Source organism: Saccostrea echinata, unplaced genomic scaffold (assembly GCF_033153115.1).
Source record: "Saccostrea echinata isolate AGI-Se365-2 ecotype Australia unplaced genomic scaffold, CSIRO_AGI_Sech_v1 ptg000001l, whole genome shotgun sequence".
In the NCBI taxonomy this organism is placed as follows: Eukaryota; Metazoa; Mollusca; class Bivalvia; order Ostreida; family Ostreidae; genus Saccostrea; species Saccostrea echinata.
The window spans coordinates 18,065,239-18,090,100 of NW_026889750.1; the positions used below are offsets into that span (position 1 = coordinate 18,065,239).

General features: G+C 34.4%; 3 protein-coding genes across 8 annotated transcripts in view; 2 read left to right on the top strand and 1 right to left on the bottom strand.

Moving 5' to 3' along the window:
• Positions 1-24,862, top strand: part of LOC133186494 (probable acyl-CoA dehydrogenase 6) — a 95,961-nt gene that overhangs the window by 40,009 nt on the left and 31,090 nt on the right. The window lies entirely within an intron of this gene.
• LOC133186429 (alpha-2Db adrenergic receptor-like) lies at positions 15,681-17,714 on the top strand. Its single transcript, XM_061321685.1, has one exon. It carries the CDS (start codon positions 16,277-16,279, stop codon positions 17,636-17,638), a length of 1,362 nt encoding a protein of 453 aa, XP_061177669.1. The 5' UTR covers positions 15,681-16,276; the 3' UTR covers positions 17,639-17,714.
• Positions 21,475-24,862, bottom strand: part of LOC133186441 (cytosolic carboxypeptidase 2-like) — a 73,594-nt gene continuing 70,206 nt past the window's right edge. For 2 of the 6 annotated variants that reach the window (XM_061321725.1, XM_061321713.1), the window contains one exon: positions 24,066-24,203. Coding sequence is in view for 4 of the 6 variants with exons in the window: in XM_061321708.1 (XP_061177692.1) it covers positions 22,275-22,372; positions 23,804-23,846; positions 24,047-24,203 (298 nt within the window). In the remaining 2 variants the exon portion in view is untranslated. Of the gene's footprint in view, positions 22,373-23,467; positions 23,505-23,803; positions 23,847-24,046; positions 24,204-24,862 lie in introns of those variants that run through there. The other 4 variants (XM_061321708.1, XM_061321693.1, XM_061321698.1 and 1 more) reach the window with 4 other exon arrangements.

Here is a 24,862-nt window from a genome sequence, read left to right on the forward strand (position 1 = left end):
AAAATTTATTCAGTGCTGAGAAAAGAAGTTCCGGGAATAATTTACTATATTCTCAGTAAATCAACCCAATCATTTAAATGATCTCGTATAATGGCGAAGACTTTGAATATGGCAATCACTGCTTGCTGTGGGATGGTTTAAGTGCAAAGGCAAGAGAATCAACTTAGAACACGAAGCTGAAAGAGAAGTGGAAAGATACGGAGTAACCTACGACCTCCCGATGCTCCTCGGATGGCTCGTACCTCGAGCACTATGGAGAGCGTCGCTGAATCAGCCGAATGTTGACCTTATGACTACAGATCGACAATTTTTTGATCAGTTTGGTATTTGCCTTGACTGACCAACAAAAAAAGACAGCAAGTAATACGAAGTCACGTCTTCCCTTCCTTGCTTATAGTTCATCTCCTGTATATGCGTCTGCAGAGAACAGAGAATCCTTCAAGAGATCAAAGAAGTGGTCTCGAGCTGCTCTCTTTTGCAACTACAAGAATTTTTTTCGGGGGGTGGGGGGGATACCCTCTATCAAAAATCCATCTCAGAATTTTATTGACAAGCAAAAAAAAAAAAAAAAAAAAAAAAAAAAAAAAAAAAAAAAAAAAAAAAAAAAACTAAAAATATGGAATTCCATATACGACAGCCAACTGCTTACTGCCAACTGCTAACTGCCAACTGCTCACTGCTTACTGCCAACTGCTCACGGCTTACTGCCAATATATTGATATTTATGTGAATTTTCATAAAACCAGGCGCTGATCCAGGATTTTTTTTACAGGAGGGACCCACCCCAGTAAAAAAAAAAATCCAACCCAGAAATTTCTTGACAAAAAAAAAAAACAAAACAAAAACGTAAACTCCTTTCCTAAGCGTGAAAAACCTATTTCGGCGTGGGGGGGGGGGGAGGGGGTTCACTTCTTATGCTTCATATCTATGAGTTTTCATATCAACTTAACACGGATCTGCGTTTTCTAGGGGGGGGGGGGTCCAAGGTCACTTTTAGATGGTTTAATATAGGTCTATACATTAAATAACTCTACAAATTCCAGGGGGTGGTCCGGACCCCCCCTCCCAACGACCCCCCCCCCCCCTAGATCCATGCATGTAAAGAATAACTTATTTGGGAAAATAAAGAGATATAAATCTTTAATTTGAAAAAAAATATTTCACTATAGATATAAACGGAAAATGGAAATTTATTTTCAAAACATCTTCCCCCGCGAAACAACAGATCCTTTTTTTCAGTTTTTATTCATTCCAAAGGTTTTGTTCTCTCAAGGGGATGGGGTGGGGGTGGGGGGGGCACGTGTCTCTGAAGATTAAAAACAGGAAAATAGTCATTTTATTACCAATTTTAAATGCGATCACAAATAAAAAAAAATGTACTTTATCACTTTATCAATCTCTTATGTTAAGTTAAAACATACGGTGGGATTTAACAGTCATTTATCCATTTTCATTTTCATGAGTATTTGAAAATAGTGATGTTATCAGCCTGATTTCAATTGATAAAATTTTCTACCCCCTTATGAAAGGAATTGTAAATAAGAGTAATTAACTTTTTGTCACTGGTTTTTAAAATTAGTACTTAATACTAATGAACATTTTTCTTTGCATTCAAACAAGTTTTTATGTCCAAATTGCCATTTATATTGAATTAAATGGATGGAAAATGTAGGCGAGAATCGAGAGTTAGTGTGCGTAGTTCTTACAATAATAACAAAATTTGGCGGATTTAGGAATTTTTAAACTGTAAAGGCGAGGAAGGAGTAAATCGGAAGAAGGAGTGTTTCCTCTTTAAAAATCAAACCATTATAATTTCTGCATTTCGTTGCAGGCAAATAATTTGATAGCTTTTTTAATGCGTGTAAGAGGGGGGGGGGGGTCACATACGACAAAAGAACAAACTTTTAAAAGGGTCTTGAGTAACATTTACTATATATACTATATACAGTAGTTCTCTCTTACGGGAGCGTATTAGTGCCACGTAATGTTTTTTTAAGTTGGAAAAGCCAAGATAAAAGTTGGAATTACCAACTTTAAAGTTGGAAAAGCCAACTTTAAAGTTGGAATTTTTAACTTTAAAGTTGGAATTTCCAATTTTAAAGTTGGAATTACCAACTTAAAAAAAAAAAACAGTACTTGGCACTAATACGCTTCCGTAAGGGAGAACTACTGTATATAGTATATGTTGGAAATTTAGTGGTTACGCCCCCCCCCCCCCCCAACCACCACCACCACGAATGTTTTTTACAGATCTAACAGATCGAACATTACCCATTAAAACGATTTACATAAGACACATATAAAAATTCCCACACATAGGTACTTTTCCTAGGGTAAAAAGAACATCCGAAAGATATTATTCGATATTTTAAAATCCGCCAAATTTTGTTATTATTGTAAGAACTACGCACACTAACTCTCGATTCCCGCCTAAATTTTCCATCTATTTAATTCAATATAAATGGCAATTTGGACATAAAAACTTGTTTGAAAGCAAAGAAAAGTTCATTTGTACTAATTTTAAAAACCAGTGACAAAAAATTAATTACTTTTATTTACAATTCTTTTCATAAGGGGGTAGAAAATTTTATCAATTGAAATCAGGCTGAAAACATTACCATTTTCAAATACTCATGAAAATGAAAATGGATAAATGACTGTTAAATCTCACCGTATGTTTTAACTTATGTAAAATTTAACATATGAGATTGATAAAGTGATAAAGTACATTTTTTATTTGTTATCTCATTTGAAATTGGTAATAAAATGACTATTTTCCTGTTTTTAATCTTCAAAAACACATCCCCCCCCCCCCCCGTGAGACAACAAAACCTTTGGAATGATTAAAAACTGAAAAAAAGGATCTCTTGTTTCTCGGGGGAAGATGTTTTGAAAATAAATTTCCATTTTCCTTTAATTTCTATAGTTAAATATTTTCTCAAATTAAAGATCTATATCTCTTTATTTTCCCAAATAAGTTATATTTTACATACACGGATCTAGAGGGGGGTCGGTGGAAGGGGGTGGGTGGGTGTCCAGACCACCCTCTGGAATTTGTAGAGTTATTTAATGTATATACTAAACCAACTAAAAGCCACGGTGACCTTGGACCCCCCCCCCCCTAGAAAACGTGGATCCGTGTTAAGTTGATATGAAAAGTTATAGATATGAAGCATAAGATGTCAACCCCCCCCCCCCCCCCCCCCCGCCGAAATAGGTTTTTTACGTTTAGGAAAGGAGTTAACGTTTTTGTTTTTAATTTCTGGGTTGGATTTTTTTTTACTCGGGTGGACCCCTCCTGTAAAAAAAATCCTGGATCCGCGCCTGGTTTTATGAAAATTCACATAAATATCAATATAAACATGAAAATTTATTCAAATATGTGTGGCAGTTGGCAGTAAGCAGTGAGCAGTTGGCAGTAAGCAGTGAGCAGTTGGCAGTAAGCAGTTGGCTGTCGTATATGGAATTCCATATAAAAACAACTTGTCCAAATCCAAAAAACCTATTTCGTGTGTGTGTGGGGGGGGGGGGGTGGGGGGGGGTAAGGACAAGTCGCTTTCCTTTATAGATATTAATGACCCTCCTTACTATGTTTTCTGGGGGGGGATCCATAATCATCTTTCCCTTTCTTTAGTAATCAAACTTTTTAAAACTGAAGATCCTGGGGGAGCCCTCCTTCCCCCTGAATCCGCGCATGATATAACTTGTACATGGTAAAACAAGTGAAATTCTAACAACCATGCAATTCATGAATTACAACATTTTTAATAAGCAGATCGCTAATATTGGTGCCCTATATATTTTTTAACCAATTGGTGATATCCAATGTGCTCTAGGATGTTTTCTAACTTAGTGCTGAAAATTAATAAAGGTCCGTTTTGATGCTACGATTTTAAATGCATAATTTAAAGTCTCCTTATTCTTTGATAACAATTAATATATATATATATATATATATATATATATATATATATATATATATATATATATATATATATATATATATATATATATATATATATATTGATTAATTAGGTGTCGCATGCGTACCATCCCTTTACAATCATTAAAAAAACAAAAGTATAGAAATACGTGGGTTGTCCGGTAAAATCGTGGACACCGCGTTTTTATCGAAAAATAGTGTTCGCACAAAGCTGAATTTTTCAGCATAGGTGTATTTATCATATTTAAGTACATCTTAATATTGTTGATAAATTTAAGGCAAAAAATTTTTTTTTACTATACTTGAATGTGCAAAGGATATGGTCCTATGGCGCATGACCGAAAAATCCGTTTTTTATCGGGGAATATGCGAGTGTTATTTCGAAATATAAGTATTAAATAGATAAGGTTGGGGTAAAAATTATCATATTTTTAATTCACTATCAATTATGTCGTCATTTGGAAAATTTCAAGGCATTTACTTTATTTTCGGCAGTTTCCCGAGCATTTTAAATACGACATTGGTATACGCACCACACGAAAAATGGCTATGTTTTGATGACGAGAACAGTTCATTTATATGTAGATTTTAAAGTAATAATGCCTTAAGAGGCTTTAAATTATAACATAGATAACAAAATCTAAAAAAAAAAAAAATCACTAATACTTTAGTATGTAAGTGGAATGGGCATTTTCTAACAGGAAGTTTATGATTCAGTCCCCGGGTAGAACAAAATAAACATACAATCAGCTACGCAATAACGAAAGACGCTATCACTGCAATTCGACGAAAAGAATGTCTATATAGTTGACACTCAAACTCAATAAAAGGGTGCAAAGACCCAGTGGCATCGGTCATAAAATGGATTAAACATTGATTGATAGTTAAACATCAATAATTCAACATTAAAAATACAATTTTTTTCATCAAGAATTGATGGGTTTCTGAGTTGTGACGTTTTAAAGTTATGACATTCTATCATAAAATACAGCCTTAAAAATGTACGTTACCAGGGGGTTTCATTACTTTTCAGTGGCTTTACACAAAATATTAGAGTATAAATATCATATTATAACAAGGTATAATAAAAACACTTTGTGTGTGTATTTAAAAACCATGGAATACTCGGGATGAAATTTATTGTTAGTGATATACCCGATGTTTAATTAAGGAAGTGGTATTATTTGGACTTTTCCCCTTTTTAGGAATATAAAAATATTGCATGTTTTACACTCCACAAATAATTTATGTATGTTATACTAGAAGAAATATGATACAACAAACATTGAAAATATGTGTTTTAATCTTCATTAAAAGAATATGGATTTCGCCTAAAAAATGCAATGTCTTTGCAATCATAGAACAAAAAGGGACTAAAAAGTAACGTACATTTCATGAAAAAAAAATGTTTTGATTTAGATAGATAAAAATTTAATTTAAACAATACTTATTCACTTACTTTTAAACCAATTTAGTGTAAATTTACTAAATTATTTTATTGACGCAAATAACACACAAGTCAGTGCTGAAGTATATTATGCAGGTGTCAATAAATGATTTTGAAGTCATTTGATTGTGAAAAGGGCAATTTTGTGCCAATAGGGAAATAATTTTGGATTTTGTGATAAAATTTTCCGTAAATATTCATAATAATGATGAGAAACAATCATAAAAAGAATATTGATTTCTACTGAATAGTTAAAAACGAGTCAATTTCCTACATCGTGATAGTCACATCCTTTGGAAATGTATGTTACCAACAGATTAATACTCCATTTTTTTTATTCCGTGCATGTCTAAAATATCATTTGTACCAAATTATACAATAAGGTTTTTCCTCACTTCTGAAAACATTTTTATTTCTTGAAAGTTACTCTACAGTCTGTAAAATTGTTCAATTTGCAGTCGTAAGAAATGTCCGTTACATTTCACAAATCCTAGTCACGGTTGATTTGCCTGAGCCTCAAGTCTTTCCCGGTAGTCCTTCTGAATTTCAGCTAGTGATTTTTTCTATTTAGATTAAATAGAAATGAAATAAAATTACATAACATGATGAGAAATGTTTGTTCCCACATTTTATAAATGTTCGTTACTTATGAATATTGGACTAATTTTGAAAAATATTAAATTTTGAGAAGGAAATATCCGTGATAAACATGATTATAAATGTGTGCATACTTTCTGTACATTAAATGACAAAATGCAGTTTTGTCAAAATTTCAATAGATCAAGAATAATATTCAAAAACAATATCTACATGACATCTTTTAAACACGGTGTTCACTGTGTATTGTTATTGTTTTAATTATATAAACAAATCAAAAATCAACTTATCACACATGTGGTACATTGTTTCTAATCCAATTAACTTCATACCAGGATAAAGAAATAAAAAAAAAATACTTCAATACGATATGATACCGAAAGTGAAATGTTCGTTACCATCTGTAACGAACATTTCTTTGTTTATAAATAATTTTGAGCATTACTATAAATATACAGCACAAACATTGATGTTAAATTGTTAGCAGTAGTATATTTATTCATTCTCAGTTGTTCTGTATAAATAAATATCATAATATTGTTCATAAATCACGGTACACATCAGTGTATTGACCAACCTTGTCTTCAGCATGAAGTATTTAAGAAATTGAATGTTTGAATGTTTCACCTTCAACACTGACATTCAAATCCCTATAATGGTGGGTTGTAACTTCTATCCTAAAAACGCTTGAAGTTGTGTTTTCTCGCCGTTTAAAGTGACTGAATTTAAAACTATGTAACGAACATTTCAGTAACGTACATTTCAAACAAGCACATACCATGGAATAGTGATTCGAATGAAAGTAGGATTGCTGATATAAAAGTTGTTTTTCTTAGCCGATGTGAAGATAGTACATGTACAGGCGCGTAGCCAGAATAGAAATGATGCGTACGCAGAGAACGGCAGGGGGTTGGGTGCCGGGGGGGGGGGTCTTGAGTCGATAGTAAAATTTTAGGTTTTGGGAATAAGTAGGGGGAGGCTCCCCTGATACTACATGTCTGCTGGTGAGGGCCCAGAAGCTCCGGAGTTTTACCAAATATTTCATTCATTTTTTTGAAATATAAAAATTATGCCATTTAGTTTTTAAGGAAATAAAAGACATAGTAATATTTATTGTTTTAACGAAAATTAATATTCCATGGAAACTTATTGTAGTACATATAATTGAGGCTAAAATTTAACCGATATATAAATTGGTATCATATAATCATTCTTAACGTTTAAAAAAAAATTATATAAAATTTTAATTTAGAACAAAAAATATCGTATTGTAAATCATACTAGTAGATCATAGCATTCAACGATGTGGCTGAAATTTAATTTTTCAAAGATCTTTTTAAAGAATATCAATGTATGATAGAACAATGACAAAATAACGAATGATTTTTTTGGATTTGGCAGTTATTAAATAAAAGATTTCAAATTTTACCATACAGCCATGATAATTTAAAATTTAAATCGACACAGCCTTACACAGAATAATTTGAAACACGAATATTTGTTGGATGGTACTGAGATTTTTTTCTCCGAATAATTCTCTCTTTTTTTCTTTTTTCTGAAAACGATGTGTACGCACTTGCGTATAGGCAGCTACGCGCCTACTTCATGATCAGTTGCATGAATACGGTAACGAACATTTCATTGTTATTTCATCGCAGAAAGAAGGCAAAGTTACAGACTGAATTAAATTTATGCGGAAGAAAGTTGAAATGTTTATGTATTAAGAAAGGATGTTTATGATAGTTAGCTACATAAAAATTCGCATCGCTTGTTTGTAGTTATATTTGTGTATTGATGAGTAAAGTTCATAATATTTTTATTTGGCGAAATTTATCTTGTGTCTTATTTGGCGACATCGCTTTAAAATCAAGTACAGAACATAAAATCAGTCAAAAAACATCGATGTTATTTTTAATTTTCAGACTTTGATATGTTTAATCTTAAATTATGTTATTTTTTACAATTTCTTTTCTTCAAGTTTTAAATTTAAGCACCTTATGTCCAAAGTGGCGACAGTAACGAACATTTCAAAATGACACATTTGGAGGTAATTTACCCAAGTTTTAATGAAGTCAGACAGCTGTTACATAAGGGTAAGTTTAACAAGTCTCCAAACATAAAAATAACATTCAATCATTTGAAATGCAATGCATAGTTTGAAAGTATTTCACAGGCGACAGTAATTGCACCCTTTTATTGAGTTTGAGTGTGAATGAAAGTGATACAAGGAAGTACCTTCCAAAACTTAATAATATAAGTCTTCAAAAGTTCCATGTGTGTGAGATTGGTCCCTCGTCTGTTTATGGAGGAATACAGGGGAACTCGATTGTGTGCATTAGTGAAATTCCCGGAATTCAAATGGGGCTTTTCCAGTTTGTTAACGCAAAGATGAAAGTGACGTGCTTTAGACGTGACGTGAGCCGTAAGGCGATACCAAACATAACATACTATTTTTTTTTGTTTATTTGAGCATATATCTACTTGAAATTTGCTATGTATATTGATGAAAAATATACTAAAAAGTAGGAGAAATATATAAGAAAGCAGTGTTGATTACTTTTCATTCTAGACAACTTGTCCACCATTTTACCGGACAACCCTCGTACTTTAGCACTACTCTATTTTGTTCCAAACTCACCGATAGCCTAGAAATGACGTCATGATTATGTCCATCCTCAGTTTGACTGGGGGGGGGGGGGTGTTGTTGTTAAGAAGAGCATATGCTTTACGGAAAAGTATCAACAATATATGAATAATAAAAACTGAAAAGAATACATGGATTAATTTGATTCAAATTACACAAAGTAAAAGAGATTTTTACACAAGATTTTACACAAAATTTTAAACAAGGCTGTTTTAAAATGCATGAATATGCTATAAACATGATGAGTAATAGAAAATCAATATCAAGGAAAAATATACCGAAAATTAAGATTATGAGATTATGGAGAAGTTCTTAAACGGAAGAAAAAAAAGGAAAATCCTAATCAGTATCTTTAATGTTTTGCATCCGTACTATTCTGGGAGAAAATCAAGACAGGACGGAAAAGTGGCTGAAGAAAAGATAGTCCAAAAAAAAAAAAAAGATGCTTAAACAAGTTTGTAATCTCCTCAACATCATTCGTTAATGCGATCTTGAAATAAAATCAAGATCGGGAAAGGATAATGGACGGAAAAAAGAAGGTTGAAAAGCTAAATAAAAAAAATCTTTAAACATGTTATACGTTGTACATAATTTCAAATAATGAAGGATAGTGAAATACTTAACACAATATACTATAGTTAGTTGGAAAGTTGATTCTACATGAAAATGTCTGGGAAATATTGTTAGTATTACATTCTATTAAAAAAAAAATCAAAGTTTGATATTCTGTTAGGTTTTTTTTTCTTTATGCTGTCTTTTGTTTTGGTTTGTTGTTATTGTATTTTTGTTTTGTTTTTCTTATATGGCTGCACATGTTGCAGAGAGGGGGGGTCTAAACCAGAACTGAAAAAAAGAGAGAAAAGAAAACTATAAAAATAAGAAGAACCAAAAAATCAATGAAGTTAGGCAAAGAGAAGTAAACAGTACTTAAGTAGATTTTTAAAGGCAGAAATGAGATACTGGTATTGCGAAAGAGCGGCATGGAATAATGTATGAAAGATAACAGTAAATCAGGTATCATTTAACAACTAAAACATATTTTTAAAAAAATTGAAAAGTAAGTTTTGGTATTCCATGAAAAGGAACCAATGTCTAGGCATGGTCATAGATATACATGGCTTTTATTACCTTTTATGTATTTATAGTTAACAGGGCACATATGGATAAAATATTTTAATTTGAAACCAGTCTAGGATCTGAAAAAATTAAAAGCATGCAGTCAAATCACTTTAGACTTCAAATACTGGGGGAAACCGCTAAAAAAAAAACAGGAAGAAAAAAAACTGTGTCAATAAAAAAATGTGACAAAAATACTATAGTCTACGGAATGCATGTAATAATTATAATATATAATGTACATGACCTGTCAACATAAACGTTAATCATATCAATTTGTATCAAATTCTGAATCTATATTAATTAGAGTTGATGACTCTTTTGAAAATATCCGTCCTGTTATTAACGGCTGTTTTTTTCCCCATTCCCTTGGACAGTTTATAAACCTGTTCTTCAACTTCAAATAATTCTATACCTTGCCATTATTGAGGAATTGACAAGATTTTTTTTTTAAAGTCCTCCCGATAATATAAAAAATCTATGAGTTCTAATGTTATTGCTCATGATTTCGTTCATACAATACACATAATGAAATCGATATTTTCTTTAAGTAACAAAATCAAGCTTTGATAAAGTATAAAATATTCTAAAAATACTCCGAAGGATTCCCCCCTATTACATTTCAGTTCGCTCTGTTTATACAAGAAGGCTTAGACTGTCACTTCTATATAATTCATACATGTATCTATTTATATGTACATGTATGTAAATATTTTAAAACAATGAAAATAGTGATATAATCACAAGACTTTTGCAAATTGTTGTCTTTCCTGAAAGAGACCAGCATCTCCTTTACAGACACTTGAATTATTGTTCCTCGGCAAAGTCTGTCTAGATACCACCCCTCCTCCCAAACCTCACTTGAAGCATATTTTCCGAACTCTCTTAGTTACTGTAAAAGTAAGTGAAACACTGATGTCCCGTGTGACAGCCCATTGCCAAGGTTAAACTTTCTGAAATGCGAGTTAAACTCCAAGGTCAAAGTCATGAGGTAAAAAATGTTGGTACCCAAAGAAAGGTCGTGTCACAAGGAATAAACATGTTAAGTATGAAAGCCCTTGCACCAACCATTCAGAAATTATGTTCAAGGTTAAAGTTTTTCAAAAGTAGGTAAAACTCAAAAGTCAAGCTCATGAGGTCAAAAATGTCAGTACACAAGGGAAGGTCTTGTCTCAAGGATCACACACGTGAAATATGAAAGACAGGATCAAGGTTATTTTCAGAAGTAGGTAAAACTTCAAAGTCAGAGGTAAAAAAAAAAAAAATAATGGTACCCAAAGAAAGGTCTTGTCGCAAGTGGAAGCCCTTGCACTAACTGTTCTAAAGTTATGGCCAAGCTTAAAGTTTTTCAAAATTAGTTCATACTCCAAGATCAAGGTCATGAGTTAAAAAATGGAAGGTCTTGTCACAAGTAATACATATGTGAAATATAGAGTCCTAGCACGAACCGTTCATAAGATATTGACAAGATTAAATTTGTTCAAAAATAGATCATACTCCAAGGTCAAAAAGGCAAAAAAAAAAAAAAAAAAAAAAAAAAAAAAAAGGTTCGTACCCAAGGGAAGATCTTGTCACAAGGAACTTGATATCCATGTGAAATATGAAAGCCCTAGCACTAAACTTTCAAAAGTTATGGCCAATGTTTAAGTTTGGTAAAATTTTGCAAAAGTGGGTCAAACACCAAGGTCAAGAGGTCAAATATAGTGGTACCCCCCTCCCCAAATGTCTTGTCACAAGCAATACACGTGAAATGTGAAAGCCATAGTTCCAGCCAATCAAAATTTAGTTATGGACAAGGTTAAAATTTTTGCGGACAAACAGACAGACAGATGGACAGACCAAAATCTATATATATGCCCCCGAATCTTCGATTACGGCACCAGGGTATAAGAAAAGGATGGGCTAGTCATTTTTCTCAAAAGTGTCAATTAAGCTTAGCAAAGTGGGAGACTATTAATGTTTTATGATGTTTAAAATCATGTCCACTTTTCTGCCGGGCTTCCACCAGTAGAGCTAAAATTTCATTGTTCAACACATGAAATAGTGAGAGTCAAAGTTTACCACATTCGTACATCAAACACCACCAAAACTCTACCTTCAATATATTATTCTATAGTATATACCCTTTTCATTTAGTATCTTTGTGTTTTGTAAAGTGATAATTGTGATGCAAAAAGTAGAAAATGTGTGATTTGGGAGAAAGAATAACACATTTATAGAAAAAATTCTGCAGATGTCTCTTTCTATATAGCTTTATAAAATTTTGAAAACCTGGTATGTTTGAATGAAGTCAGAGAAAATTCGGACTTTGATAATTTTTTTCCCTTTAATATTTGAGTTTGTAACTAATAAATAAACCTTAATTTTTATGATTAAGTTGATTTGAGTGTCTCTTCATATTCATGCTAAAAATGAAAAAAGTTGAAGATAACGAAGAGTAATCAATCTTAAAAAAACCCTACAAACTGAAAACAGGGCATAAAACACGGACCTCTGGAAATTACAGGGATCAGGTGCCTAGGGAGAGTAAGCATTCCCTGTCATCGGCCACACCCGTCGTTAGCCCTGTGTATTTGATCAGGTAGATAGAATAATCCGTTGTCAAATCTATACTTATAAATTAATAAATTTTGCAAATAAACTCCGAAACGGGTGCACCAGAGTTCTTACTAACTTCTCTATGAATACACTAGATGCAAGATGATGTCCGTAAACTATATTCAGAATTCACTCGATTAGTACGTGCCGTATGTTAAATTAAAAGTCTACTTTCATTTTCTATAAACAACCATGAAATAGCAATAACGTGAGTACGGTGGCGGTTCCGGTTGGCGGATCTAAGTTACTGGCAATTTTTTATGAAACTAACAACAAGCAATCGTTTATTTATTTCATAAAACGTCATCACTGAATTATTCAATCAAAACTTCATTTAAATGATATAAAAGAAATTGGTTGTGATAACCTATTAAAAAGGAAAATATTCAAATTACTTTCGACATTCACTGATCTTACTATTGACGGAAACTTCTAGAACATCGTATAGCATCGAGCATGTTAAGCAGAAAAACGAGGCGATTATAGCCTCGAACATAAAAAAAAAAGCTTTTGTGTGAATGGTCATTGAAATAATGGTAAATCATTGGTAATACTATAAGGTGTGAATATATTTATACATATTGAAAGACTATTAATAGGTTTTCATAATTTATCGGTAAAATTTGTATATTCCTCACTGAGAGTATAGCGGCAACGAACCCGAGGTACAAGCTGTACTTCGTAATAAATTTGCTTACATGAAAAGAGAAAATTAATGAATAAGGTATTGTTCAAATACAATTAAAGCTGTTAAATTTTTGTGCTTTTATCAATACATTTCAGGTTTTATTTTTCTGAATACAGTCTTTTGTATCAAATACTCGGCCATAGGGCGTTAAAACCTAATGTTTACCCCCAAAAAATAGTCATTAAAATGTGCATATTCGCTGCTTTTATCCTTGAAGGAAATAAAATAAGAGCACCTGAGGTACAATATCCATAATATAGTATAACAGGTTTCACAATAAACGTCAATTAATGAAATTGTTTTTTCTTCTTCAAGTTTTTACAAGGGGGGGGGGGGGAGGAGGGGTACATCTACTTCTGCTTTAAAGGTAAATGCGGGATTTTGTACAAAGTATTTCTAAATTCCTGCTATAAGCCTGTTGGTCGTGACTAGAAACTACAATATATGATTGGAATTTTTCTGTCGGTAGTAGTTCAAATTCAATTCCCCGCGCTTGCGCGGGATTTCATCTAGTTTAGTATAAAAAAAAAAGAAGGCCTATCAATCGGTATGAAATATGTCAGTCAAATTTCGATCCAATGATAAATTATACTTGCTAATAAACATGGTCATTATAACGACCATAGAATTTACGAAATGTTGACAAGGTTGTTGAAAATTGCATCAAGAAACAGCTGGACTCAGGAGCTATTGAACTTTGAATTTCATATAACCATTAACAAGTTGTGGATATAGTGGCCTATTAATGCTTAATTTGCGAGTTAATTATTTCCCACCACCTTGACATATGAATGGTGTAGCCCCCCCCCCCCCCCCAGCATTCTAAGATTTTGTTAGACACTATAATATATCGAAAATGCATGGCCCGGGTTTCTAGTACACCTGTACTCTGAGACACTGTAAGATTTCCAAGTTTTGTTAAGTTTTAGAGATTGCTAATCTACCGGTATATGAAAATACTAAAGGTACAAAACAAAATTTGGAAACAAGTCTAGGGAATCCCCACTTTGATGAAAATTTTCAACAATAATACATGCATGTACACACATTGTCAATGGAACACAAGAAGCAAATCAGGGAGATGACTTTCTGCAAGTCTCTTCTATTCACATCCGTTCAAAATTATTTTTGCTTTTCATTGTCATATAAACAACAAAGCATTTCGTGGGAATTTGTCAAATTCCCTATGAAATGCCCCCCCACCCCCCACCCCCCGTGTGTGTGTGTTTGTTTCTTTGTTTGTTTTTTTTTTAATATCTAAATCAGTAGATACTTCCTTGTATATATTTTTGCTAAGCCGTATGTACACTGTTATTCTCCTTAAATTTAATAAAATTTCAATATGTGATGAACACTTAGTATTTGTTTTTTCCATCCCTTTCTTTAGTACATGTGTTCTATATAAAATATATAATTAGGTTTATTATAAGCATTATAGCTTTCGTTATCTGTAGTAAAAATAATATTCAGTAGAAGTCGATGGAAATGACCAATGGCTAGAAATCTCATAACAAAACGTAAATTGCAATAAAGTCACTGGAATTTTACATGTAACAGCTGATATGAAACACATTTAAAAAAAAAGTACATGTGATGCAATTAAAAGCATGCCATGTTGTTAAAGAATTTAATAATTTTTCTGAAGGTTTTTGATCGACAACTATTTTCATCCTGAATTCAACAAGGGACTGGCAAAAAAAAAAAAAAAAAAAGAAAAAATAAAAAAATAAAAATAAATAAATAAAAATCAAAAGGCTTTTATGTGCCTGTCACTTATATAAAGTTTTGTTTAAACATGTTTGAATCCCTCAGAAATCACTCTTTTCATTAGTGGTACGGTTAACCTCATAATATTGTCCAACACGGAAAATGTTCCAATTCACATAAAATGAATAAAGGTAACACCCACATTGTCTGACGTACATCGTGAAATTACAATATTAATTAGGTCTTATTCAGGTGTGACCATGCAAAAAGCAAGTCGCACCTATACGCTTCAGAGTTTTCACCTGTATCTCAATAAATAATTCTGTAAAAGAAAAAAAAAATATAGAGCATAATAACATCGTTTAGTTCACCAGAACTTAATGTATGTCTTTGCCTTTTACAAATAGGAAGTTTTTTTTTATTTATGACAACAGTTTTGCAACAGTACAATATAGTAAATTTTCCTGTTGTTCCTGTTTGATTTAACCGTTATATTGTTTAAAAAAAAATTGCCGGGAGTTTTTTTTTTGGTTCAAATCCTCACACAGGAAAGGGCACAGACGTTAGATCTTTTTTTTTTAAATTTTAGACATAGCCTTGCATAGACTTTTATTTTTAGGATGAAAGACTAGTATGGGCGTGATTTAAGTATTTCCTACAACTTTGTGATACCATAAATAATTTAAATTCAATTGATAGGGTAAAACAAAGACCTGCATATGTATTTAAAACTACATCAGAGGAGACAGAGAAGGTGTTATTTTAAAGCATGCATTTTATTTACAAAAATGTTAAATATCCAAAATTTTCATTATTTTTTTTAAAAACACTCGCTCATATATGGTGTTGTCAAAACTTTTCCAATGCACTTGACCTGGACATGTTGTTGAAAATACATCCAACTGCGACAGTTTTTGTTCCCACTTACGGACACAGTGGCAATTAGTCACAAAAATCTAAACGAAGCGTGAATCATTCGCGGCCCATCATAACACACTCTGATCTACAAAGTGACGCCAGGAGTTAATGAGCGGCTTGTCTGTTCTGTTAGTCCGAGGACCTTTAGTAGCCGACCATAACAATGGCGTAGATATTGCTGGACATTTATGACAGTACATTGTTCTAGTTGTTGGTTAATTTTTATATCACAATACTGGAATTCCCATGGATTTTTTATTCGTAGAGGAAACCATCTTTGGGATTATTTTCAGAACATAAAATACTGGGCGTTTTTTTTTCACTTTTTAATTTTGAAAATAAATCAGTGACATTATTTTCAACAAAATACTCAACTGCTGGATTTCCCACCACTTCAGTGATCATTTATGCTGAATTATGGATCATAATCACACATACTAAATTGGAGATTTATAGGGACTTAAAACGAAACCATGGATATTGTATTTATAGTACAATTGTACAGAGTAGCAATATTAACGTAGGAAGTATATATTTTGAACAAAAGAATGAGCATCACCCCGAGGACGTGCGTTACGTAAGAAGAGGAAATACTCAGTCTGTCTTCTGTCTGTCAACATGAATTTTTCCACATTTTTCTCCAACATAAGCATGAGTGAGACAATGTCTACCACAGAAGCCACATACTCAACTGGACAACCACCGTCCAGTGGGGAGTTAGAGTCTCTCGCCGCAACCTTACTGGCTAAACTGAACAAGGAGGAAAAATTTCGCCAGATTCCACTGACATTATTTCTAGTTGTTCTATCGGTAACCGGATTGTTGGGAAATGTCTTGGTTTGTTTCATATACGGTAGAGTGTATAAAATTTCTAACTCCCGGACGTTCATTATGAGTCTTGCTGTGGTGGACTTATTCACATGTGCCATAGGAATTCCAATGGAAATAGCGACTTCACTGGATCAGTATCAGTTTCACTCCCCGTGGATCTGTAAGATCTCCCGGTTTATGAATATTTTCACAACGATAACATCTGCAGTTGTGCTTGTTCTCATTGCAATGGACCGTTATCGGAAAATCTGTCGGTCCTTAGAATGGCAGATCACGAACAAACATTCCAAGATACTTTGTGTTTCCTCTGTGATCGCAGGGCTTGTATTATCTTGGCCCGCATTTCCCCTTTATGGAATAAAGTCTACCGAGCTTGTTTTATCTCCAGCTGTGAATGGAACATCTACCGAGTGTTCGATTGACGATTCGTCCAAAAACACACGAATTCCGCTTATATATGAAGCATTGCATACCATGGTGTTTCTGGTCGGCGTCTTTTCCCTTGTGATATTGTACATATTGATAGGAAGGCGTGTTCGATTTTTCGCGCAAAAACACGAGGCTCGGAGAGGTAGCTCCTCTAATGGTCTGGACACCGTAGAACAACAGAGCGAAACCCGTCAAACACGGCGGGATAAACTTAGAAAGTTACAGAGCGAAGGTTCTTCATCTGACGGCGATTCAAATGTTTCCACCGAAACAAAAACGTCAGTTGTGAGAAACGCTAAACATAAAATAAGTTTTACTTTGTCCTCTGGTGTAGGACACAACACGGTGGATATGAAACCTGGTGCTTCACTTAAAAGAAATAACTCGAGCTGTTTGAACGCACCTATAATGGCTAAACAGGCAAAATGTAGAAAGACGCTAGCAAGGAACACGACGTACCTTATGTTTATTATATCTATTGTGTTTATTTTAAGTTTTGTGCCAGTGCTTACTTTAGTGTTAATACGAGAAGTTAAGAAGGATTTCGTCGATAGTTTGTCAGACTCGGAGAGAACTGCCTATAGGTTCTTTTTAAGGTCTTACTATATAAACGCCGCCATGAACCCTGTCATCTACTCCATCTTTGACAGACGATTCAGAAAAGCGGTGAAAAGTACAACGAGAGAACTGATCAACAATTTTCCGTTTTGTAAATCTTAATAAGCATTTATTTTCCTCCTGTTGTATTGAATTATTTTAACCAAATCCCCCAAATTAAAAAAAAAATCCCCAATAACTGACTTGCTTTTCTCGATTTCAATCGCTTCAAAGCCATGTTAATTTTATACACAAGGGTTAGCAATGTTGTCGATTTGTTCATTTTGCAATATCATGTTTGGTTATGTGCCTATGCATAATTGTATTTCCTTACCGTTACATGTGTACATGACAAGGATATTTCTATCTACGGCTTTAGTACTTGTAAATGAATGCCCCCCCCCTTGTCTGTCTCTATGATCTCCACAATGTACCCATGTTTCAAGTACAGAGTGCATTCCCTTATTTATTTAGTTCTATAAGCAATACGTTCCAAGTTTTTTTTAAAATGGTACCTATGCTGATTTGTATTATTTGCATATACAGATGAGTTTAACGCCATTGTACACAAATTGCCAATGTATGGTTGAAATGTCAGGGTATGTAAAAAAAAAAAAAAACAAACCCTATCCTTCCCTCAAGAAAGAACAAACATAGGTAATCAAAGATTACGAAGCTCACCTCGACGAATGTTATCTACAAGTAAGGCAAATTTCACATCATATTTTTTTTCTAGTTAGGGTACATCCCAAGATCAATATCCACGCAAGTTTGATTTAATTATAGACCTGCTCAAAAAACTTTTGACCTGTTAAGTAATCAAAGAAAATTTTGGTCAGTTCCAACATCCAAACCAAGTCTGGAAGTTTTCATCCTTAGATGCACCATCTATGCAAGTTTAATCATAACAGGCCATAATATTATATAGCTACTCCAAAAAAATTACCCTGGTCACTCATCTGGAAAATGTACGTCAGATTCAGAATCCAAGGCAAGTCTGGAAGTGTCCATCCCTAGATACATCATCCATGCTAATTTGGTTAAAATATGGCTAAAATTCACTCATGTGGAAAATCTAGGTCAGATCCAGCATCCGAAGCAAGTGTGGTAGTGTCCATCCCTGGATGCATCATCCATGCAAGTTTGGTCAAGGTAGGGCTTATAGTTACTTGGGAATGGACCTGCTCCTTAAATTTAACCTGGTCACTCATCTGGAAAATCTAGGTCAGATCCAGCATCCGAAGCAAGTGTGGTAGTGTCCATCCCTAGATGCATCATCCATGCAAGTTTGGTCCAGGTAGGGCTTATAGTTACTTGGGAATGGACCTGCTCCTAAAACTTTAACCTGGTCACTCATCCGGAAAATCTAGGTCAGATCCAGCATCCGAAGTAAGTGTGGCCATGTCCATCCCTAGATGCATCATCCATGCAAGTTTGGTCAAGGTAGAGCTTATAGTTTCTTGGGAATGGACCTGCTCCTAAAACTTTAACCTGATCACTCATCCGGAAAATCTAGGTCAGATCCAGCATCCGAAGCAAGTGTGGTAGTGTCCATCCCTAGATGCATCATCCATGCAAGTTTGGTCAAGGTAGGGCTTATAGTTACTTGGGAATGGACCTGCTCCTAAAACTTTAACCTGGTCTCTCATCTGGAAAATCTAGGTCAGATCCAGCATCCGAAGCAAGTGTGGCCATGTCCATCCCTAGATGCATCATCCATGCAAGTTTGGTCAAGGTAGGGCTTTAAGTTACTTGGGAATGGACCTGCTCCTAAAATTTAACCTGGTCACTCATCTGGAAAATCTAGGTCAGATCCAGCATCCGAAGCAAGTGTGGTAGTGTCCATCCCTAGATGCATCATCCATGCAAGTTTGGTCAAGGTAGGGCTTATAGTTACTTGGGAATGGACCTGCTCCTAAAACTTTAACCTGGTCACTCATCCGGAAAATCTAGGTCAGATCCAGCATCCGAAGCAAGTTTGGTAGTGTCCATCCCTAGATGCATCATCCATGCAAGTTTGGTCCAGGTAGGGCTTATAGTTACTTGGGAATGGACCTGCTCCTAAAACTTTAACCTGGTCACTCATCCGGAAAATCTAGGTCAGATCCAGCATCCAAAGTAAGTGTGGTAGTGTCCATCCCTAGATGCATCATCTATGCAAGTTTGATCCAGGTAGGGCTTATAGTTACTTGGGAATGGACTTGCTCCTAAAACTTTAACCTGGTCACTCATCTGGAAAATCTAGGTCAGATCCAGCATCCGAAGCAAGTTTGGTAGTGTCCATCCCTAGATGCATCATCCATTTAAGTTTGGTCCAGGTAGGGCTTATAGCTACTTGGGAATGGGACTTGCTCCTAAAACTTTAACCTGGGACGCCGACGCTAACGCCGACGCCGACACCGACGCCGACGCCGACGCCGGGGGTATAGCATAAGCTCATCTCGACTTCGTCGAGGTGAGCTAAAAAAGAACATAGATATGACATTTCCTTCTACCAGACTGATCAGTGGCTTAGGAAGCTCTAAACACTTATGAAAAATGTTTTTTTAGACTTCGAGAAAATCAAGATGTGTACATACTGAGCTTATCAAAGTTCATTTTCAACTTAGGGTACGTGGCATATTTCTCGAGGACAATTAAGTAATAGTGAACAGAAATCAATGCCGTTTCCTAAATTTGGGGGGGGGGGGGGAATATAACTTATTTTTTTTAATTACGTTATATTAGTCCAAAATAATGTTATGAATACTTAGGTCTACTTCAAGTTCTGTCATTTATTTTAAGATTTCCTTTTATTTCACAGGCATCTGGATCGCTTTAATTCGACTGACAAAACTAAGAGATATAAAAAAAAATTACCCCCCCCCTATGTCAGTTGAATTAAAGCGATCAAAAGGCTTTATTACATCAAAGAGCAGATCACTCTAACTGCATAAGACAAGACTACCATGGAATTAGAACTCTTCAGTAAGCAGTGTTTAGAACTTCCTTAAAACCAGCAAGATCAGACTCGGGGGCCATAAAACTTAGATGAGCTCACCTATCTTTGATCTTAGTCTCACTTTTACAAAAAGGAATTAAAATAGTGGAAAAGTGAGATCGAGATCAAAAGTGAGCTTTTCTAAATTTTATGGCCCCGAGGCCAGAGTAACGAAGGATACATTTATATAACTCTTAAGGTACACAGAGTACAGCTTGTAAATCGATGCATGTTACAGTATCTGATCTTTATATGTCGTTAGAGGTTATAATCTTTAAGCAGTGTAATTCTCACCTGCACAGGATATTGCATGTTGTGCTTAGGTAATTACAATATGCTTTATTAGTATATCATGAACACCCCCCCCCCCCCCCCCCTTATATCACGGCTATCCAGCAAACACGTGTCATCATCTCAAAATCCTTATCATTCCAGAATGTATTGAAGAAACTTCGAGACATAACGTGTCAGTGTAAAACTAGTTTTTCTGTACCTGCATGTTACATATTCAGTTTCTGCGTGGTGCAAGCAATGTTAGATATGCACTGCATGCATGTTGTGCAACTTCGTATGTCGTACCTGTGCCGTTTGTGTACATATATATTGTATGTATTGAATCGATGTCTTGTCAAAAGCTCTACAGACCTTGTTATTGTTGTGCAAATCCGACTATAAAATTTTCCGAGTCTAATTTCCCTGGGGACGTAAAATTTATGTACTAGTACATATATGAAGATGGTGGACAATCTTTGAGGCAAATTATCATTTCATACCCAATTGCGTTTTTCATCGTTCACTGGAGCTTTAACAACTGTCTGAGATTTTACCATACTGATTTTGTTTATGTTTCTGTGAATGTTAACATCATGCATTTGTGATCACGAAATTCCAAGTTCTGAAAGATTGCAAGAGATTGTAATAACACTGTCCTTTTTTCGTATGCCATCATCCAAGAAATGTGCCATTAAAAAATACAGTCAATAGTTCATAATTTATTAATTAACTAAACATAAATAATCATAAATATATGAAAATGTTCAAATATTTTTACTGTCTATATTTTGTACTAGTGTAAAGTACCTAAGTCCGGCCATGCGCTTTAAGATAAATGACTTACAAGTACCATGATACACCCTTTCACACATGATTTTTAAAGTTAACAATTTCCAGAAAAAAAAAACATTACTACACTTCTTACTAAGAAGTAATTATGCAATAATTGTTTGAAACCGGATTGGGGAAACCAGTCTATATTTGCATACAAATTCTCTTAACATGAAAAACTTAATGGATAAAGGCTAATATTGCTGTAGTGACACAGACCATATATCCTATAAATATTTCCTCACAAACAGTTTGCATCACAATTATTTTAAAGTATAAATAAGAAATGCCTGAAAGACCTTTGGTTGGCCCCTTTTCATTGAAAAGTGGCCGTAGATTACTCTATATATCTATCCTTCCCGTAGAGTTAATTTAAATTGGTAAAAATTTCAACAATATTAACGATATGTGTAAAGGAAAGACGTAAAATATTGATGACTCTACAATGCAGTCTGTCTCCCTGAATTCACTCCATGACTGGCAAGTTTTACGAGATCTAAGATGACGTCATTCTGGTTTTCCTAATGTAACGCAATGACCAAGAGGCAACACTTGATGGCAAAATCTCAGGAGTTCTGTCACGTGACTAGTGACGAAATTCTTGGATGACTAGTTAATAGATTCCACTGTCTTGACCAATGTTACAGATAATTTACAGCGGTTTTGACATTAGATTCACAGAACCGCGTGTGTGGGAGTGTGGCTAGAGGACTTCTTGCGTTGTCTAGACAGAAGCAGTGTCAAGAGTCGACTCTTGCTTTGAATCCCCTTACCTAAAAATAAATCAAAATAATCAAGTTGTAAAATTTTTCAAAAAGTTTTTAAAAGACACTTTCAAGTTATATTTTATTTTGTATTTTACATGTACAAAGTATTACATGGTCTGTGATGCGAGGGAGAATAAAGATATACAGGTAAAACAATGACGCGTTCTGACTGGCTAAAGATCTAAGCACATAATTGTTGTCTACCTAATCAAATAAAGATAAAACTAATACTATGAAAAGTGATAAAAATCTACAACTATCAATTACACTTGCTACAGGTGACAATCAAATCTGGAATCAAAGGTCAGTTTAAATCATACTTTGTCATGTTTGTAGAATACAACACATTATTATGACCTCGAATTCCGACAATGATATTTTCTAGATGCACTTGGTTATTTTAATATTAAGCGATTGTTGAGGAGGAAAAGGGGGGGGGGGTCAACGGCAAATCAAAGGCTTCTACGTTTTACATATAGTGCTTTCAAGGGCATGCGCATTGAGGTGTTTAAGAAGAGAGTGTCTAAGGTCTTTCAAATAGAATAGAGCAAGATACATGGAAATTTGATGAACAGGATACTTCCAAGCCATTAACTGATTAAGTAAATATCAGGGACATCTAAACATTCTGGATAATCTAACATAAAAAAAACTTTATATAGAATTCAAAGATCTACTAAAATTTGCTTGAACTCTTCAGTAACATAAGTGTACTAGTAATGTAACATCAACTATAAAAAGAAAAACACGAGACACTACGTTGTGAACATTTAGTGTTGAAAAAAGACGTGGCAGACTTAGTGCTGTTGCATACATTTGGTCTATCTACGCCATTTCTAGCAGTCCCCAACTTGTGGAAATTCAAACTAAGAAAGAAACTGTTGAAGTGCTACAGATCTACTATCTATCAAAGAAAATAAAAATGAAACAACGAACAACCAACACCATCGAAAATTCTAAACCTTTGCACTCAAACTGGTGTTGGTGAGCGTCTTTTCAGGCGTTCAAGCATAACATTAAGATACTCTCGATGCAGAACGGAAGGAGAGATCTTAGTCAGATCCGTAGTGCCCATGCGCGGACTTCTGTGAGAATTCGTACCCAAAACTCTGTTTATTGCTTCCTCTGTAACTCCACTCTAATGTTAAAAAGACATCTTTGTGTTATGAGCGTAAAATATATCAATCTGCAAACACAAATCTAGATTTTTTTTAGTGGTAAACAAAAAAATTTTTAAAGCTTTTTTTTGCATCATGTTCAGAATGATTCACAATTCAAAAGCGTTAGACACACCGCAGACTATTAAAAATTTTCCCAAAATACCAGGAACGGAAGTCGGCGTTTGTTTTTAATGATGATCACAGAAAAAGTTAATAAAGCAAACAAAGTCTAGGAAAATGTCGCAAACCAGAAGTTTGTATTGGGAATTAGATATACCTAACACTGATACCTTAGGAATCGTTTCTTCTCCATAAATAGTCTAGAAAATAAATCACAACTGAACACGGACTTGGTAACTACTTGTACCTATAATATCCTATTCACTCAGAACATAAAATTAACATCTAAGATCTGCTTTCACACATGTATAAAAACCTAATTCGTGCACAGATGCGTTAAACTATGTAACTAGCAAACAGATGAACTCTTTAAAGTGTATTACATGTGCAGCGCACTTACCAGCGGACCAGGCGTCCGACTGAGGCGGGAACGCTTCTCGATTTTTGCTGCGTCCATTTCCGAGGCGATGGGCGTAATGCTGTGAGGCAGGAATGGGGAGGGTGTAGAGGAACTGGATGGAATATGGCGTGTAAACGACTTCAGGACAGGACCACTTCTGCATTATGTAAAATCAAAATGTTGGCAAGATCTTTACACTTTTGGTTAAAATGAAATTTTCTTTTTATTATTTTTTGCGAAGTAAATTGCTATGCTGAGTAATTTGAAGCGACATGCAAGCTTTTTAAAATGGATATATTCTAAAAGGCAAAATAGCCCTGGTCATATATTGGCGGCAAATTATCCCAGTACATGTACATTAAATATCAACCTATACAGCAGTTAACATACGGGTATTGCAACATTGTGACTTTAAACATGTGATAATATAACACCCAGTTTCATATCGAAACAAGAATTTCTAGAAATGCCTTTTAGCGTTAACCCCCCCCCCCCCCTTTCCTGGGCAACAAAAGAGAAAGCACAGACTTCTTGTTTACAAAAAATATCAATGCTGCAAATTTCTGTGACCTCAATTTTGCTGAAATGTTATTGAAGGTTGACAACAACTCTCGTTGTGAGCAACTTTAGTTTCAACTATGAAAGTATGAGTTTCCCCATCATCACATGTATAAGACCCAAAGAGCATTTAAGCCATGTGACCTTGACCTTAACAAAACAAAGAAGGCTAAGAAGCTTGATCTCTTGGTTACAAGCAATTTTTGTGTCAAGTAAAACTTCTGATTATCATCCAATATAAAGTTTTGTCTCTTAGAA